At 38.2% G+C, this 21,416-nt stretch overlaps 1 protein-coding gene across 1 annotated transcript in view; it reads left to right on the top strand.

Moving 5' to 3' along the window:
- The window catches only part of MST1R (macrophage stimulating 1 receptor), a 1,081,737-nt gene that overhangs the window by 928,795 nt on the left and 131,526 nt on the right, over positions 1-21,416 (top strand). The window contains exon 10 of the mRNA XM_044078935.1: positions 2,433-2,526. Coding sequence (XP_043934870.1) covers positions 2,433-2,526 — 94 coding nt within the window. The remainder of the gene's footprint in view (positions 1-2,432; positions 2,527-21,416) is intronic.

Genomic DNA, 21,416 nt, shown 5'->3' on the forward strand with positions numbered 1-21,416 from the left:
ATGCTTTCTTTGTATCAGAGCCCTGCTGCCACATGTCTTCTCAGTCTGATAGCTGTTTCAGGTCTGTCATCCATCATTGACCTGTTTTGAGTATGACCTGCAAGCAGTTTCATTTTGTAACACCTGCACATAGTTTTATCCTATTATCAGGGCCTGATATAGTGTTTGCAGGTAACATTTTAAAGAGTTTAGGATTCGATACTAACCTTGAGTTCCTGTGCTGCTTACATCCGTTAATGTAATATTTCCCATCCCCCAGGTCTTTCCTATTTTCATCTGTCTCTCCACCTAAACATTTTCTAGGTTATGCTAAACCCTTTCAGCTTGTTGAAATACCTCCTTTTCAAGACATAATCAGAGACTGTGCTGAAGTGTTAGTAAATTACACTGACTGTGTGCCTTTTGCTTTCTTACTACATAATTTAGTCATACAACTGAATACATTCAGACTAATAGACCGTCTCTCTATACCTCATGTTAATTTGTTTGCATGGGTTGAGTTGGTTGCCTTCCAGAAATATTAGACGTCTTTCTCTCAGTAATAATTTATTGCTTTTACTGTTGCTGGTGAAGTCAGGATTGATTGCCTCTAATTATATAAAAATCACTTCAAAAAAGAAAATATACATATACATATATATATATATATATATATATATATATGTACTTAAGTGGTTTTAAAGAAATATATATATATATATATATATATATATATATATATATATATATATATATATATATATGTCATTAAAACCACTTAAGTAAGCAGAAAAACTTTTATTGTGCAGTGCCTCAGCAATGTGCCTTTACAGACTAACTCTTCTCTGTTTTGTTTAACCTCTCACTGATTTCCTGGGATGATCCTGGCTTCCTTTATATGGACAGCCCTCTGCCAGTCTGTAAGTATTTCCCTTTTTGTTAGTGATCTGATGAACACCTCCTTATGGGTTCAGGCAAAAACTGACCAGATTTTTTGAGAGTGTTTGGGAGAAATTCCATGTGGCCTTTGTCCATTCTAAGGTGCTGCAAGTCCCTTTTGTATTTATGTTCCCTTTCTGACCACCTCTCAATCTCTCTCTCTCGTTTTTCTCACTGTTATCTCCTCTTTTACCTTTTCATGGCTACTTCTCATTCCATTTTTTATTTTTATCTTTTATTTAATAGAGAGGCAGATAAATAATTTTGCATTAATTTCCTTCATTTTTCCATTTTCTTTGAATGTATTCCTCTAGTTATTTGGTCTGTATTGTATAAATTCTGTTCTGCTCACTCCCTGTTTACCTTTGCTTTGGGTGTTTAGATAATTTGCATAACTTTACATTGACATTCATTCTGTTATTGTCTCCTTTATCTCTTATTTTCTCTAAATCTTTTCTTCATCACTTCATTGATCATCCCACTGAGCCACGCCTAGTTGTTTTGTTTTTTTGGTGGGGGCTTTTCCTTTCTTGCCATCTCATTTCCCATTGCTACAAAAATTAATTTTGTCCAACAATTCATTAACCCCCTTTGTTGGCTTCCAGTTTCCCAGGCCTACCGTTTTCTGTTATAATCGCTTCCCATTGGCTGATTTCCTGTACCGCCACACCCATTTTATTACTTCTTACCCTTTACCCCAACCTGAAGCTATCAATCAAATAGACAATCTTGCTTCTTTCAAGAATGATCTCCATTCCAGCCTAGATAAAACAAATGCAGGTGCTTAAGCGACACTGCGTAATAAATTCTTACCCCACCTGACCTGATACTGTCTTCTGCCACGTTTACTTCATTAGAATGACACAATATATTTATTTGGTGGTTATGGGAGTGGTGGGGGGTAAACAATAAGCAGCACAACAGGTGAATGCTTTGCTATTTTGTTTCTTATGCTTCTGTTTCCTAGGCTTTGTTCCTCGTTGTCTACGTCTCTCTGGTGACTCTTCATTTGTTGCTGCTCTGTTTTTTAAAAGTCTGGCTTTACATTCGATAAACTTCTTTGCTCAGCAAAGTTGTATTTATTGGAGTGTTGCCATCCTCTGTATTGTTCTACCCATGTTTAACCTAACACTGTTCTGTTTACTTGAATATAAATGTTATGTTTAATATTACTTTTTGTACTTAAGATCTATGTTTTTGTGTGTGCACACTCAGTGTTATATTTTCTGTTTCCTGATTTTCCCAGGTCATGATCGAAAAGTATCCTCAGTCCAGTCCACTTACTTGGTTAACAAATGTTAAATAAACAAAACAGATAGATAACAGCTAATGAGAATAGTAGTTAAGAGCATATGTTGGAACATGGTAACACATGAAAGCAATGTCTAACAAAATGGTAGAATTATATTATTTTTCAAGCCTGTGACTCAGTGAAAGTAATACCAGTGGTGAGAGCAGATCTGTTTGTTTATGACCATCCATGATACAAACTGACAAAGTGTTTTCTTCTTTAGTGGCAGTAGAATTACAGTAAGTGGTGCAAATCTGCATTCAGTCTATCAACCACAGCTGCTGTTTCAACTGCAAGATGGTGAGGCTGTTACTTCAGTAAGTATTAATGTACTGCATACCTTGTCTCACTTCTTTGAACTTGTTTACAGTTCCCTTGCATAGATTCTACTACTACCTCTTAAGTTTACTTATATTGTATATGTAGTCTGCTAATATAGACACACTTACTCAGTTTTGTGAAGTTCGATATACTCCCTTTATTATCCATCCATCCATCCATCTGTCCACCCATGCATCCATCTGCCCATCCATTCATCTGTCCACAAATCTATCCATCTGTCCATTCACCCACCCATCAATCCAAAATCTATCCATCTGTCCATTCACCCACCCATCAATCCAGCAATCCATCTGTCCATCCATCCATCCATCCATCCATCCATCCATCCATCCATCCATCCATCCATCCAGCAGTCCATCTGTCCATCCTTCTGTCCATCTATTCATCTGTCTATCCATCCAGCAATCCATGTGTCCACCCATCCAGCAATTGATATATATATATCTGCTCATCCTTTCATCCATCCATCAATCTGTTCCATCCATCCATCTTTCCACCCATCTATCCATCTACCCATCCATCCATCCATCCATCCATCCATCCATCCATCCATCCATCCATCCATCCATCCATCCATTCATTTAACTGTCTATCCATCCATCTATTCATCCATAAAGCAATTTATCTGTCCATCTGTCCAAACATCCAGCAATTCATCAGTCCATTTGTACATCCTTCTGTCTATCTATACATCTGTCCCTCCATCGATTCTTTATGTATGTGAAACTTTAGGCCTGATCGGGAGCATCTCTAACATTTATTAACCATTTTGTTTCTTTTCCATGTAATGTCTGATGAAATTGTTTTAAACTCTGTTGTTTACCTTCCCATAACCTATTGTATTTTATCTTTGTTAATTTAGAAATCCATAACCTAACATCTTAGGATCATAAGATCATAGGAGATTACTAGGCTGTCGACTCAGAGGTCATTTTAAGCCTAGCCATTTCAACTCAATGTACCATAGAATTACTAGTCAATACCCAAGATTGCATTTAGTGATGACTGCCCATATCCTGGAGGGTTGTGGGTGCTATCCCTGGTAAGAATTTACTGTGCCCCATCCACTTGTCAAGGCTTCTTTTGAACAGTGTCATAGAGGTGCTCTGTTTCACATGAATAGCCTGTTCCAAAGACATGGCACTCCCTGGGAGATAAATCTGTCCCTCCAACATGTCGTGTTTAAGTCACAGGCCATATTTAAGTCCCTGGAACGGGTAGCCCTAAACCCATTTGATTTACAGATATGCAGTAAGTTCATTAGGTTTGGGTCTTGGGTTGCTCTGTAGGCCCAGCATAAGTCTCCCCTAAGAAGTCTACATGATACAGAGTGTAGTGACAAGGCCTTTAGTTGGTCCATGTAAAGCACATGCTGGAGGCCCTTGATCGTCTTTGTTAGAAACCTCTGAGGGCTCTGTCATTGCTGCAGATGTTTAGTACGGAATCTCTGAGAACCTGCTACTCTTGTTATACTTACTTCTGAGCTGGATAAGTGCCGAGTATAGGGAGATTATAACTTCTTTTACTGTTGAGGTGATGCCTTTACTAATCAAGTAAGCTATGTGGAAAGATTCCCTTACAATGATAGACAGGTGGTGGTCGAAGATAAGGTCATGGTCAGTATCTGATCCCAGATCCCTTACCACTTCATGGCTACCTGGGGTATTGTTCTTGGGTACCTGGGGTATTGTCCTTGATTTGATAGTGTTGGGGGAGAGCGATTGTGCCGAAGGGAATGATGATGCATTTCTCTGCATTCAGTTTGAGACTGTGACTAGTATGCCAGTCGTTGGACTGTGTAAGATAGAATTCATTTATTTTTATGCCTACCTTCTGTTTCACCTTTCTTCTCATTCTCACTTTCTTATTTTTTCATGGCTCTTAAGTTTTTTTTCTCCCCCAGCCTTAATACCAACTCATTTAGTATTTTAACAAAAACAGAGAGCAAGAACATATTTTCTATTTCAGTTTGTTTTCTATGCTTATGGTGGATTTAGTGTGTAACTCAGCCTGTCCAAAAAAGTTTTTTTTATGGTAATGCAGTGCTTCCTTTTGGTGGACCATTAGTATAAATTTACTTTATTTTATATGTTTTGTATGTTTCAATGGAATATTGTATTGTATACTATGAATAAAGGGTCATGTCCAGTTCACAAACATATGTAAATAAGTCAGCCAGTTCATTAGACTACCATTTTATGTTAGGAAGGGCTAGGACTGTAAAATCAGTAGATGAGGACAGTAGTATCAGTAGATGACAGCATGTGATGTACGAAGAGGTAATAACACAATTTATAACTGAGAGAGTGGCAGCAGAAACTGCTGTAGCATGAAAGCTTCTGTCACTTACCAAGTTGCAACTTAGTGAGGACTAACTCATCAAGAGCAGCTGGTCAGGAATTCAGTGTGAAGAAAAAATTAAATGTAATCATTTGTTTGCAAGTGAGCAAGCCACAACACCCTCATGTAGGAGGAAAAGCCCCCATAGCCATCAAATTTGTATGTACCAACTCCATCAGCATGAAGAAAAGGGAAATCTGTGAAACCAAATGACTGTGTGCCAGTGGACATAGAAACCGCAGTGACAGCTTTTGCCTGTGGAAAAATGAAATGAGCGATCAACGTGGGCAGTTTGAACTTGACCAGATAATACCATGTCCTGTTTGAAAAGGAATGGGGAAGAAGCATGGAATACATATTATTTGAATTTCAACAAATACCTTCCTTTGGACTACTACCACTGGTGAGGTGCATTAAAGGTATTCAATTACACCTCATTACAAGTGTCTCCATCACTACATATTAGATGAATGATGCCTAAAGAAAGGAAGGAAGCTTTTCCTGTAAAGAAATGATTGTACCACTACAGAGGAAGCTGGATCATAGAGGAGTACAGATGGAATATCTCTTGATGGAAGCAACAGTCACTGTTTGCTTTCTCCTTCATCAGTGGTATGACAGCTCTTCTACTGATATAATCTAGACAGTGTTATGTATGTGCTGGGCAAAGTGAAGAGAGAAGGGAGTAGAATTTATCTGTAAGTTTTAAATTTAGAATTACAGATTTTAGCCAGGGAGGGCATTCGAAACAGAATTTCAATTGTATGACAATGTTAGAATTACCATTGAGATACTATGCATGTTGAAATCAGCCATATTAATCAAAAGTAGAACTATTGGACCACTGATTTTACAACTTAAACAACTTGCAAGCTGTATAAATGTACAAACACAGTAGACAATTAGAGGTATAATAAGATCACCTTGTTAGGAAAGTATAAATCTACAAATAACAATTACTTAAATTTTTCATTTTCATCTGGTACAGTCACATGAAGTTGCAGTTATTTCAACTAATGAAGCAATATAACATAATTCATGTACTCATCTAGACAAAGGTAGTTAGTATCACACTGAGTGTTGGTATGTGCATGTGTTTGTGTGTGTGTTATGTGCATGCATGTGGTTGTGTGTGTGTGTGTGTGTTATGTGCATGCATGTGTTTTTTTGTGTGTGTGTGTATGTGCATGCATGTGGTTTTGTGTGTGTGTGTGTGTGTGTGTGTGTGTGTGTATGTCCGTGGCATGTGGTTTTGTGTGTGCATGTGTTATGTGCGTACATGTGGTTTTGTGTGTGTATGTGTGTGTGTGTGTGTGTGTGTGTGTGTGTGTGTGCGCGCGCGTGTGTGTGTATGTATGTGCATGCATGTGGTTGTGTGTACGTTTGTGTATGTGTGCATGCATGTGGTTTTGTGTGTGTGTGTGTGTGTGTGTGTGTGTGCGTGGCATGTGGTTTTGTGTGTGCATGTGTTATGTGCATACTTGTGGTTTTGTGTGTGTGTGTGTGTGTGTGTGTGTGTGTGTGTGTGTGTGTGTATGTGGTTTTGTGTGTGTGTGTGTGTGTGTGTGTGTGTATGTATGTGCATGCATGTGGTTGTGTGTGCGTTTGTGTATGTGTGCATGCATGTGGTTTTGTGTGTGTATGTGTGTGTGTGTGTGTGTGTGTGTGTGTGTGTGTGTGTGTGTGTGTGTGTGTGTGTGTGTGTATGTGTGTGTATGTATGTGCATGCATGTGGTTGTGTGTGCGTTTGTGTATGTGTGCATGCATGTGGTTTTGTGTGTGTGTGTGTGTGTGTGTGTGTGTGTGTGTGTGTGTGTGTGTGTGTGTGTGTATGTGGTTTTGTGTGTGTGTGTGTGTGTGTGTGTGTGTGTGTGTGTGTGTGTGTGTGTGTGTGTGTGTGTGTGTGTGTGTGTGTGTGTGTGTGTGTGTGTGTTTGTATGTGTGCTTGTGTGTGTCTGTGTTCGTGTGTATATCTGTCTACCTCTCTGTCTGTGAACCTTCACATGTATATGCTATGCCTGTTTAGGAATGTGTAACTCTCCATTAATTCTTTAATGTTAGCAGGAAGGCTGTTGCAAATTGGGGTGAAGAATAGCAAGAGAATGTCCTGTTACTGAACCTCAGTCTAGTCTTGAGTTATATGAGTGGGTTAGTAGATCTGAGTGATGGGTGGAAAGACAGTATTTATTTATTTATTATTTATTTATATATAAAAATCCTTAGAAATACATGGTTATTTGAATGGGCTCTCCTCAGTCTTTTGTACAACATATTTGTAAGTTGCATAAGAAGCTGAATGTATCTCTGACAACCTGCTACTCTGATGTTCTTCATCTCACATTGCTGCAGTCCTTATTCTGATTATGATGTGGATGATTCTACTCCTTCATGTAGTGGAAGATGTTTTGCTTCTGTTGTAAAGAATCCGGTTCCTGAGACAAAGAGGCCAGTAAAGATTTTTGCAGGTCCAGCCTCCAAAGTTTAGTAGACCAATTTTGGATTTATCTATAGCAGCTTTTACCTCTTTATTTGGTGCTTTCTGGGTGTGAGACTGAATACAGCATCCCAGATTTTGCACAAAAAGGTTTCATCCCACAGCTTGAGGAAGACTGCTTTTTTCTGAGTTCCTTTTTACAGCAGCAGGAAGAACATTATGGAAAAGAGCCCTGGTTCCTTTTGCTGACTGCAGATTACACACGCTTGTTAATGCTAATATAAACAAAGGTAGGATTCATTTGGCAGTTAAGAAAATCTGCCATTTTTTGGAAAAATCTCAAGACAGAACACTGCTGCTTTATATTACCAAAAGCAGAATGGCGTTTTTAACCTAAGTAATATTTCATCTGTATATTGTCAGAGTAAACTTTATTGTCATTTAGACCCACACAACAGTGTAAGCTGAATGAAATGTCATTGCTTTGGTCTCAAACGGCAGACAGCTCATAAAAATGCAAGAGAAAAAAATTTGACTATTTAACAACAGAGTAACAGTAGCCAGTTGCCCTGACATAGGCTATTTCCTCATATAAGTAGTAGCAGCACTCAGTCAAAATTGCACATGTAGATATTGCACAGAATATGAGACTTAACACTTATTCTATTTGCACATAACGTTATCTTGCCTCGTGATTATTGCACAGCAATAAGGGAAGAACCAGCCGAGCTATTGTTGCATAGCAGTAAAGGAAGAACCAGCCAAGCTATTGTTGCACAGCAGTAAGGGAAGAACCAGCTGAGCTATTGTTGCACAGCAGTAAGGGAAGAACCAGCCAAGCTATTGTTGCACAGCTGTAAGGGAAGAACCAGCTGAGCTATTGTTGCACAACAGTAAGGGAAGAACCAGCCGAGCTATTGCATCATTTAGAGCAATTTGCATTGAGTATTGCACAGAGAAGTTTTTCCCTTCAGCTGTGTAATTGATTGATCTGATGTCCTATTATTGCATGTGTTCTTAGAGTTCAACTGTCTGATGGCTTGTGGAAAGAAGCTCCTGCCAAATCTGGATGACTTGTAACACGTGCTGCGGTAACACCTCCTTGAAGACAAGCAGGAGAACATTCCATGAGCAGAACAAGTGAGGTCTTTCATCTCTGCCTAGACACCAAGACTCATGCAGGTCCTATAAAGATGGGAGTGAGGACCCCTAAAGTCATCTTTGCTACTCTCACCACTCTTTGGATCTCTTGATAATGTAGTTAGTGTTTGTTGACCATGACATGTCCTCAGAGATGTGCATATGAGGAATTTGGTGCTTTTCACCCTCTCCACTGTTTCCCTTTTAATTTTGAGTGGATGATGTGTTTCCTGATTCCTCCTGAAGTCCATTATTAATTCTTTGGTCTTATTTACATTCAAAGCCAGGTTATTGATGCCACACCAGTCGATCAGATGGTTCACCTCCTCTCTGTAAGCTGTTAAGTCACCATTACTGATAAGACCTACACCTGTGGTGTCATCTGCCAGCTCAATGGTCTGGTTTGATCTGTGCCTAGTGATGCAGTCATGAGTCAGCATGGTGAACATCAGCGGGCTCAGGACATATCCTTGAGGGTGTCCCATACTCAATGTTTTGCTCCTTGAGTTGTTTTTACCCACGCACACTTTTTGGGATCTGTCAATGAGAAAGTCCAGTATCCAGTTACATAAAGGGGTGCTGACACCCAGCTGGACCAGCTTCTCTGTCAGATGTTGTGGAATGATGATACTGAAGGCAGAGTTGAAGTAAGTGAACAGTATCCAAACCTAATAGTTCTTGTTCTTGTATGCTCTTCTTATATTGTGTATTTTGTAAATGTTTAAATCTGCATCACTACTGTAGCCTGAGAAATCTGTCATTCTGTCCCTCATACTCTGTGGTTTTGTGCTCATTCACTTCTGCCCTACACTTCACTTCTCCTTACTGTATTAGTCTGTATCACTTTATCACTGTCATTTTTGCATCAAACATTTTTAATGTGCCTTTTTGAGTAGTTGACACCTTGTTCTTTTGCAGCAGTCTTTAATAAAGCATGCCATTGCTGTAGTTTTACTATAATGAGTGTGATAGCATATCCTTCATTTATAAATTTAGTCTAGCTGATTTTAAGACATAGGCAAACATACATTAATATAAAACAAAACAAACCATATTAACATGTTTCCAGTTACATACATTATATATCACATTTGTTTTTTTTTTATATGTCATCAGTCCTGCATTACATACATTTCTAAATTTCTGCCTTCCATTAAACCTCACAACTCCTTAACATTATTGTGCATGTAGGGAATGCAGTCTGTAGCCTGCAGTCCAAATGCCTTCCTGGCCTCATCCCACTCTATTAACTTTCTGTCTAGTTGTTTGCTCCCAATAACTTTGTGCCTTTTCCAGTTTTCTCCAGTAAATGCCAGCCCCCTCTCACCTATTACATACCCTACTTGCAGCCATCCCTATTGGCAAAATCTCCTTTCTCCCTTCTCATGTTGGCTTAGTTCATAAATACTTTCTGCTACTGTATGAAGATAATATTCTGTATGACTGCTATGTTTCTGCTTAAGGATGTGCATCCAAAGTCCCATTCTTTCCTTATTTCTTGAATCCCACCCCCGCTTGTTGAATTATAACCTTCTACTTGTATTATGGATGTGAGCCTTAATTGTGTTGCTGTAAAATAGCCCTTCAAACAGGTTATCCTAAACCACCTTGTTCTGTTGGAAGGATCAACTTATATCACTTAACTCTTGCCTTTTCCCTTCCCAGATAAATTCCTTCAACTCTGTATTAGATATTGTCCACAATTTCTCTAGTTAATAAAAATATGCCCGAACTGAATTTAAAACTAAAGGGACTAAAACCATTTTTACTGCTTGTATCTTACTATCCATATCCATAAACAACACTTTCCAGGTTCTTTTTGTATTGTCTCTTCCCACATGTACTTAGTTGCCATAGCAGAATCTTTTTTAATCTAAACTCCTAAATGCTTCATTTTATTGTATTCCCATAAATATGGGTATTACTGAACCAATTCATGTGTGGGTATATAATTTACAGCTATAGCCTTTATTTTATCTTCATTTATTTTATATCCCAAAAATTATTGAAACTGTCTCAAAATGTTCCAAGGCACTGAAATGTCATTTTCAGGATTTATCATGTACAAAATATTATAATCTGCAAATAAATCAAATGTTTCTTGATTTCCATACCACTTATATGCTTGAATTTATGAGTCCCTTATTTTCTTTGCCAATGGCTGAAATATAAAGCAAATAACAAAAAGGAAAGAGGACACCCCTGCCTGGTTCCTCTGTTTAGATGGAACTTATCAGAGAGGAACCATCCCATTTTAATTTTCACCATAATCCATCATATATCCACTTAATTAACCTTATTATTATATCAGGAAATGGAAATGCTTCTATTGACCCACTCAAAATCACAGCTTACTCTGTTGAATTCTTTTTCCTGCATAAAGACCCTTCAACAACTGTGGTATTTTCTTACATTCTGCTTCCCTCTGGATCATCATGGTCCTATTAATGTTGTCACATGTTTGCCTCCCCTCCACAAACTGCATTGATCCGTATCTATTAATTTTGTGAATACCTTTGTCATCCTTTTAGCTAGTATAGATATAAACGCTTTAGAATCATGGTTTTAAAAGAAAAATGGATCAAGATGATGGGAGACTACCATAATGGTTATGCAGTTTACCTTACGAACACAGCATACTGGGTTTGATTCTCACATGGGATAACTGGCTAGGCTTAAAATGGCCCACACGGGCAGTTAGCCCAGTACATGCCTATGAATCTGGGTCTTTACCATCTTTATGCAACACAGCCACCACAGCTTTCTTCCAAAACGTTGATGATTTCCCTGCTTTTAAAATACTGTTAAACAAAACCTTCTAGATCTTCATCACTTTCTTCCCTCCTAACTTCCAAACTTCCTATTTTCCAGCTTTTCTTCATTTATTATATTATAAAGTCTGTCTTTCTTACAACTAAAAAAGTACTTGTTATTTTAATATGTTTATCACATAACAACAATCACTGAAAAACACCTTTTGCCTTACATTTAAAATTCCTCCTGACTACATACTACGCAAAACGTCTTTACTATATAACATGCAGTTTATATCATAAAATGTCTTATACAAATACTATTAAGAATAAAAATTGTTGTACGCTTTTTTCCCTTTATTTATTTATTTATGTATTTATTTATTTATTTATTGACATTTGTTTACCGGAAAAGTTCACTGAGCCACAGTGAGCCCATTTTCAGTGGAGGCCCAGGGAGAAAAGCTCCAAGACCAAAACAAAATACGTTATTAAAATACAATAGTTGCAGTGAGGCAATACAAAAAACAATAAGTTCCAAGAAAAAATACAGTATTAAAAAACAATAAGAATACAGTAATTGCAATAAAGTACATCATAATAGGCAAGAGTGCAGAACAATAATAGAACAATTTGCATGAGAAGGTTCTATTATACATAGTGGAGTACAGTGTTACTGGCTCTAAGACACACACTAAATGAGAATATAATACAAATCAGTATTGTAGAATTACAAGTTCCAGTGGAAATTCACTTAGGAGAAAGTTCCAAAGAAGTATTAGGAGGTAGCAGAAGGAATCAGTGTAGATGTTTTTACTCAGTAGAAGTGTGGAGAGAAAAAAAAAATAATTTGGGCAAGTTCTGGTGAAGAACAAGAGATGGAAGTTAGGCAACTTAAGGTGAAGCTATAGAAGAGAGAGATAGTGGGTTCAGGAGGCTAGAGGAGATAGAGATGATGCAAGGTAATGAGTGAGACTAATATCGTAATGGTGATCAGCTGAGACTGGGGGGGGAGAAAAGGTCATGTAATGGCTTTGTGCGTGGTAGAATGTGGCTTTGTGCAGTTACATATCCAGTTGGAGAGGAGATGATTGTGTAGGGTGGATTTGAAGTTTGAGGGATGCTGTTCACTGCAAATAGAGGAAGGGAGGTCATTCCAGGATCTGGCCATGGTCCAAGAGTAAAGTAGTTTACCTGCTGAAAGTTTGGTTTATGGATTTGGAGTAAATGTTGGTGTTCTGAACATAGAGGCCTGAGAGAGGAATAGGGGACAAGTAGGGAGCTGAGGGCAGGGCAGTCTTGTGGTTTGTAGATAAGTTTGTGTGAAGTGGTTAGCGGCAAGAGTAATGGGTAGTGGTGGAATTCTAGACATTGCAGTTTTCTTAATGAGTTACAGTGATGGGAGGAGTGATGGCTGCCTGTGGCAGATTTGGCATTCTTGTTATAGCAAGATTCTAGTTTGAGTTTTAGGGAAGACTGTAAATTAATTAACAAGGGTGCACCTTAGGTTAGTGAAGGTAGGAGATAGGAGAGGGCTAATGCTTGTTTGGATGGTAAGGAGAGAAACTTGTTGTGTCTATACAGAAGCCCTGGTTTTTTATGGGTTTTATTAACACTGGATTCGATGTGTAGGTCATACTTAAGGTTTTCATCTATTGTGACTCCTAATAATTTGGTGCTAGTAACAAGTTCTGTTTTAGTGGAGTTTAGTGAGAGAATGATGAAATTTTCTTTGTTAAATGCTGTGTTTCTTTTGGGGTAAATAACATAAGCTTTTTTTGGGGGGGTTAGAGAGAGATGATTTTTGTGGAGCCAAAATTCGACTATACTGAATGCTGTTTGTGTCATTTGTTGAAGAGATGCAGGATTGGGTGCAGAGCAAATGATGGTCGAATCATCTGCATATTGTACTAGGGAGGCATTTGGAATAGTTTGTCATTCTAAACATTAAAAACATAATGTTGGGCATATGCTTTACAGTCCACTCACAAGTATAACAATGTCACCAAAAGTCAGTTCTTTCTCAGATGTGTTTTCTTTCAAAGCCATATTTCACAAATGTGATTGATGCTTTATAGTCTCACATTTATTCCGTAATTTCAGTGTTGTTGGTCTTCTTCCTATTCATCTCCATCTCCCACCACCAGAGTTTGGTTCAAATCCAAGGTACTCCTAATTTTTATAGTCAACACATGTGCTTCTTTCTATCTCTCAAGCACTTTCCTTTGGAACATTGGAAACAGTTTCACTGACAAAGTCTCTCTAAGAGATTTGCTGTCAGAATAATGAGAAGCAGAGTCCCAGTCTGTTTGATGGCTCAGCAGAGTCCCAGTCTGTTTGATGGCTCAGCAGAGTCCCAGTCTGTTTGATGGCTCAGCAGAGTCCCAGCCTGTTTGATGGCTCAGCAGAGTCCCAGCCTGTTTGATGGCTCAGCAGAGTCACAGTCTGTTTGATGGCTCAGCAGAGTCACAGTCTGTTTGATGGCTCAGCAGAGTCCCAGCCTGTTTGATGGCTCAGCAGAGTCCCAGCCTGTTTGAGTCCCAGTCTGTTTGATGGCTCAGCAGAGTCCCAGTCTGTTTGATGGCTCAGCAGAGTCCCAGCCTGTTTGATGGCTCAGCAGAGTCCCAGCCTGTTTGATGGCTCAGCAGAGTCCCAGTCTGTTTGATGGCTCAGCAGAGTCACAGTCTGTTTGATGGCTCAGCAGAGTCCCAGTCTGTTTGGCAACTCACATTTTTGTTGTATTTCCTTCTTAGCCTGCTCTGTATAAAAAAGTATTTTATCTTCCAGTAAAAAATATTCTGAAGACAGACAGCATCTTGAATCTCACACATTTCCTGATTCCTAGGATAAATTTGTTTATCTTCTGCCTGGTGTACAGTGAATAATCATGGTACACAACACTCTGCTGTCTTTAATTTTTAATACTTTTCCTTTATGCTACAGTTTTGTCAGGATCATCTCTTTCAGTTGGTATGATTACATCTTTACTAATACAGGTTTTCGTTGCTTTCTTATGGCCAGGTTTGGAGCACTATTTTGCCCCTTGCATATTTGTGCTTTACTAAAATTAATACAGTCTGTTTTTTTCAGTTTCTCTGGTACAGCAGAAAATCTCAGGTTTTCTCTGCATGCTCTGTCTTCTATTTCCAACATTTTTGAAACATCTCTCCTTTGGCAGTCTCATACTGAACCAGCCTTTTCTATATTTCCAGCCTTTTGTATTTGAGTTGACATATACCTTCAGTGTTCATTTATTTCAGTCACCTCCGAGTACATTTGATTTATTTTTTCCTCTAAATTACCGGAAGCCATCCCTTGTACCAAAGCAGAAACTAGAACTGCTTTTTGCCAGATAGCTGCAGGATTCTTTCCAGTCAGTGTTTTCTCATCACCTTTTCTAATTAATTTTCTTTCAGGTTCTCTAAATGTCTACTTTATTGGCATCCATACAGTATACTTACTAGCCAGTAGCTGAATCTTGCTCAGGCTGGCAGAATTACTAACTTTTATGTCTCAGTTTCTTTTTTCACACTGGGAGACCTAACATTAAATTGTTGATCAGTGTGGGCCCATCTTGGAAGTCAAGCCTCGCTGATTTTGTATTGCAGTGTTATGAGTCTGCAGTGCAAAACTATAATGACCTCTTGTACGACATCACTTTTGACCTATCATTACTTAAATTCTTATATGGACTTTTATGTGTTTTCCTTTTATGTAGGTTCTTAGAATTCACAAGGCAGAGGCATTCAATGGACCTAAATGACCTTGTCAGTACCCACGCTTGTAGGGCACCTTCTGTCAGAAGATCAAATCATGTCAACCCTGGGATTTATGGGTACCCTTCCAATTGTCAATGTCTGCAAGAGGGTCTAATTCAGTAGACCAAAATGCCATATAATTGACTTATAAAACATCGAGCCACATGGCCAAAACATCAAAAAGCTGAAACCCCAAATACCCAACTTCCATTTACCAGACTGGTGCAAACAACAACTTTAGTCAATGCACAGCTCAGAACACCTTCTGTAAAGTAATACCCTGTATCTTTAAAAATGCGTGCTTCCTACCAAACACAAATAAACAGATGCCTTCAAAGCAGCTCCAACAACAACAAAAACTCATCTCAGAAAGGTATGATAACATTAATAATATATAACATATAGCACATATAAACAGATATATACATTAATTATAATGTGTCAATTAACCCACCCACTAAACAAAACCCAAAACCCAAAGAAAACTCACTGAATATTCATATCAGTAGCTATAGCACAGATATGAATATTCAGTAGGAAATCTTACATGCAATGACAACTACTGAATTCTAAACAAAACAGTGATGCAGGTGGGGCTGCACCCCACAAACCCCCTGAAAATTAAGTATACCAACTCTGGAATCACACTTCAGGGCAGAAATGGGCATATTTCCCTTTCCGCTCATCTCAGACTGTTGCATTCCAAACATTCAGTGTTCTGAACGTCAGTAATGTGAAGATGTTCATCGTGCATACAGCTGCAGTAATCACAGATGGGTTCTCTGCCGTCAGGCGGGTCCTCGGTCGGCTGAATTCCAAAGTCTTGGTCCGGCGTCGGTTGTCGTCGCTTTCTTTCCTGACGTCAGTGTGACAGGGGTATATAAGACACAGCCGACGCCATATTCCTCAGTCTTTCTTGCCCCAGATGTCAGGTGCCCCCAGAAGGAAGGCAATACATAAATTATATATATATATATATATATATATATATATATATATATATTCAAGCAATGCAATGTAATCAAAAAACAGTAGTTGCAAGCAAATACACCATAGAAGGATAACCCCAAATTAGGTTGCAAGAGGAGGTGTTAGCCACTAGTCCTTTACCAAGAGGGGAAGGAGGGAGGGAAACCTGTACTGCAGCTGTATTAGCACTCGAACATCTACATTTATGGTAGGTACAAAACTGTACTATGTTCATCGTGCATACAGCTGCAGTAATCACAGATGGGTAGAATCCCAAAGCTACGCACAGGGTGGTAGGCACTAGGTGGAACTGGGATGAGCCAGAATGCCCTGCAACACAGCAGTGGCAAAGCCTGCTCTAGTTTTGGAATATAAAGGCAGGTGGTAGTGTTTTGTGAAGGTATGCACAGAACTCCAAGTGGCTGCCTCCAAAATATCTTTGGTAGGAACTCCTCTGAGGAAGGCTGTAGAGGTAGCTGTGGCCCTGGTGGAGTGGGATCTGATGCCTGTAGGGACAGATTTTCCATGATAGGAGTAACAAAACCGTATGCAGTGGCCTATCCATTTTGAAATTGTCTGTTTGGTAACTGGCTTCCCTTGAGCTCCTACAGCATAGGACACAAAAAGTTGTTCTGATTTCCTGAAAGGCTTTGTTCTGTCCAAATAGTAACGTAGCTGTCTATGGATGTCTAAGGAGTGTAGCAGCCTTTCCCCTTTGTTTTGAGGGTTGGGGTAAAAGGTAGGTAAGTGTATGGCTTGATTTAAAGCTACCCTGGATACCACTTTAGGCATAAATGATGGGTTGGTTCGAAAGGAAACCCTGTCCTGATGGAAGATGAGAAAGGGCTGCACAGCTAGGAGGGCTTGTAGTTCCGAAACCCTATGAGAGAACCCATCTGTGATTACTGCAGCTGTATTAGCACTCGAACATCTACATTTATGGTAGGTACAAAACTGTACTTTTCACTCATGTGAAACTTCGGCCATGTGGTCTCGGTGTTTTAAATGTCGATGATCTGGCATTTCAGTAACACATTATTTTATGTGTAATAGAAGGTTATTCCAGAGGTGGTGGAACAAATGAGTAATAAATCTGCTCCTCCAGTGTGCATTGTTTATTTGTAGTGCATGAAGTGTGATAATTATGCTCTGATATTCAGAAAAACACATATCAGTTAAGCACTGGAGTGGTGCAAGACCCGACCTTAACAAATATTAAGCACTCCGTGCTTAAGTTGTTAAGGCCAGTACTGACCAGCATATGACAGTGGCAGAGTAAAAGATTTGTTTCTGCCTGCTGTCCCTTGGTAATGCGTCCTGATTTCCTGTTATAAACTTAGAAAGGCGTTTTGTGGACGACATTATGATTGTTTGGGAGGGCACTCTGGAACTGTTTGAAACATTTCTACAATATTTAGAAACAACCACCACGTTCTTACGTTTCACCAAGGAAACTTCTATCAAAGAAATAAGTTTCCTTGATGTTACACTTAGTTTAACACCAGAGGGTAATATTGTTTCAACATTATACAGGAAATCTACATGGAAAAATGCGATACTAACCTTTGATAGCATGCACCCGAGATACATTTTCCATGGAATAGTGAAAAGCCAATATGTGAGGTTACTTAGATTATGCAGCAGAACTGAAGATCTAAATAAAGAGGCCCTTTCCTTAGAAACATTATTTATCGACAGAGGATATGACCCTATAATGGTCAGGAATATCAAACAAGAGGTATTAGGGGATAGAATACCTGTAGAACACAAAAATGTGGATGTAAGTTATACAAAACATTATCATAACAACTATAAAAAAGAGAGTGCAATGGGTAGCCATATTAAATATACCATCACATATACCAGTGACATAAAGAATGTACAGCAGATTGTCTATGATAACTGGCACATTTTAACCATTGATTCCCAAACTAGGGACATAGTTGGAAGACACCCTAGATTTCTTTATAAGAATAGTAGAAATCTCAAGAGAATCTTATGTGGTGACCACCATATTACTTTGAATAAGGTAGATCATACAATAAATAGGATCCATTGTAATAGTAAAGGCACATTTCCATGCCTCAATTGCAATAGATGTAAATATATAACCAAAGAACAACCCTTTAAGCATCCATGTACTGATTATGTTTTCAGGCCACATTTTTATGCCAATTGTAATACTCGTAATTTAGTCTATCTTGCCACCTGTACAAGATGTCAGGCATTCTATGTAGGATTAACCAAAAGAAGATTGCAAGAACGTATCTATAATCACTTGTATGATATACGCAATGCTGTGGAAACTAACGCTTTAGCTAAACACATCATGGAATTTCCGACTCATTCATTCTGTTTTAGAGTTTTACAGGAGGCATTACAGAATGTTAGAGGTGGTGACTCAGAGAATGACCTAGCACTTATGGAACTAAATTGGATATTAAGATTAGGAGCACACATAATACCAGGAATAAATAATAACTTATCCATTAAGCCAGTATTGATATCCAAGAAATAAACATTTTCACATAATACTCATACATCTAACAGTGCAATATATATGTGTCTTCTAACACATACACTATGTATATATACATATATATTTTTTATTTTTATTCTCTACACATTACACATTTATCTATTACATAATATACTTAAAGTGTTATCATATGTAATATCTAAGTTTGTCTCATGCACTTTAGATTTAATGTATCATTACAACATTTTGGGCTATATATGTTTTAATGTAAGTTAAGTTAACATAAGTTCTTATCATACTAAGTATGAAACATCTATGACACAGGGCTCATGGATTTGACAAAAGCAACTATGTACATTCAGTTTGCCTTTATTGATTTCATTCAAAGGCTATGCTATTGTCATCTTGATGTGTTCTTTTATATAGAGCATCAACAATTTATTTACGTATTCTATCATCACATCCTATATATTTTTAAAAAAAAGCTTTTTAATATTAAATCATATATATGGGTTTGAATCATGGTTTATTCAATGGTTCTACAAAGTAGAATTAATTGTTATTCCCTGGTGTAACCGTGAGCTTTGAGGAACAATTATGAAATAATTAGATACATATAGCTTTAAGAACTATTGACTCTATAGATTTTTATGCACATATATTTTTTAGAGAAGTATTTCTTTTATGTTTGATTTTAACAAAGTCAATGATATGAACATATTTGTAAATCAAAGTTACAAAGTATAAATTTGTGTTATTTTAATTAATTGAAAAATTGTTCCCGCGCTTTAGCGGATGTATATAAACACAACAGCTGATTACTATATGTTATCTGATGAAGCGTGGATGTACCACGCGAAAGCGCTTATTCTTTGTATCTTAATAAAAGTTATGGACACTTTGTGAGTCGCTAGAGTTTCCTGATCCATTACCAGTGATTTATGCAGAACGTTTTATTTTTCATTCTTCTGTGGTTGGTATCTCACTACGATCTTATGCTCTGATATTCAGAAAAACACATATCAGTTAAGCACTGGAGTGGTGCAAGACCCGACCTTAACAAATATTAAGCACTCCGTGCTTAAGTTGTTAAGGCCAGTACTGACCAGCATATGACAGTGGCAGAGTAAAAGATTTGTTTCTGCCTGCTGTCCCTTGGTAATGCGTCCTGATTTCCTGTTATAAACTTAGAAAGTTACTAGAATAACAGGATGTGCATTCACATACATTTTCTGATTGATATAAAGTCTGAAACCTAAATGTTTGTTATTATTTAGTGTCTTTAATTGTCAGTAATATTTCCAGAAACCATGGAATTTATGAAGTATAAACCAAGCATATGAGACAAAAATCTGGACAGTCTTCTAAATTCTGTAGAGTTCAGAGGCACGGTACGTGAGTGAAATTGTAAAGGACCGAGTTACACTGCCTTTCTGACAGTGCTCATTAACAGCTTTATGATTTTGAAAGTTGTCAAAACATTTAGGATTTTTTATTTGTTTTTACTGTAACTAGCAGCTCATAGAGCATAAAGCAAATGATTATGATCGGGCTGCCAGTGCTAACCTAATAGGTTCATAGGTAGGTACTAGGCTATTGGCCCTAGGGCCTATATAAGCCTATAGGTTCATAGGTGTGTACTAGGCTAACAGCCCTGGAGCCTATATAAGCTTAGCCCAAGAAGATTCCCTGGCATCATGCTACCCAATGTTAGTTCCCAGTGCCCTTGTCAAGTAAGGCCCCTGAAGTGATCCCGGGGTGAACTTCCTATTGCCCACCCACTCGTCAAGATTTCTCTTAAAGAGGGCCAGTGAAGTGCTCTGCTTGATGTGAATGGGAAGTTTGTTCCAGAGTATGGGAAGTCTCTGGGTTAGGAACCTGTCCCTCCAACATGTTCTGTTTATTGTGGTAATGAGGTTAAGGTCCCTGGAGCATGGAGGGATTGGGATTTCTTTAGGTGTAGCATATCTAGCAACTTTGGGTCAGACATGGCTTTGTAGGTCAAGCAGAGATCGCCTCTAAGTAGGCGATAAGAGACAGAGTATAGCTGGAGTTTTTTTAGTCTGTCCATATCGGGCATGTGTCTAAGGCCTAAGATCCTCTTAGTGAGGTATTATTCTGACCTTTCCAGTTGTTGTAGGTGTCTAGTGAGGTACATACCAAATGGGGCATTGTATTCTATAATAGGTCTAATGAGGGATGAGAAGAGAGGAATTATGACCTCTTTCTTCCTGGATGAGAAACCTTTTGTAATGAGATGTGCCACCTAGAAGGACTTTCTGACTACAGTGGCAATATGGTTATCAAAGGAGAGGTTGCTGTTAACTTGTGTCCCCAGGTCTCTTATAACACCTTCAGTGTTTAGTAGACTACCGAATATATATATAGATTATTTTAACATGAAGGAACAGTTTTTAATACATATATTTTTAATGACAACTTTTTATGAAGTTTTTATGAAGTTTATATGAATTGTTAAGTGAATTATCAAAACGAGAGCAACATAATGAATTATTACTTAGGTTTGAGGCTTATTTGATGATTTTAAAAGCACACTGACAATTGATTGGTTAACATTTTTTTTTAAATGGATATAAAAGATGTATGGTTTAGTTTAAAATGTAATCTGATGAAGTCCATTTGGACGAAAACGCATGTATTAGGAAGGCGTTCATGATTTTGGGATCAACAACATTTTATTCGTGTTTGTGTTGTGTGGATTGTCATCCTTACATTAGAATACTGAGGTGGTTTTGCAGTCGAGTCTTCTTTGTTTAGTAGACTACCACCTATGTGGTAGTTCATTGGCACCGAATTTTTCCCAAAGGGAATGACAATGCACTTTTTGGCATTGAGCTTAAGGCCATGGTTCTGGTACCAGTCATTGGTGTCAGTGAGGCCTTTTTGTAGAATGTCTACGTCAGTTGGAGAATCAATAATGGCTCCGAGTTTGCAATCATCTGCGAACGTGGTAAGCCAGAGTCCCTTTGTG

The sequence above is a fragment of the Protopterus annectens genome, chromosome 7.part1, assembly GCF_019279795.1.
Source record: "Protopterus annectens isolate FY-2018-M chromosome 7.part1, PAN1.0, whole genome shotgun sequence".
NCBI classification, from domain to species: Eukaryota; Metazoa; Chordata; order Ceratodontiformes; family Protopteridae; genus Protopterus; species Protopterus annectens.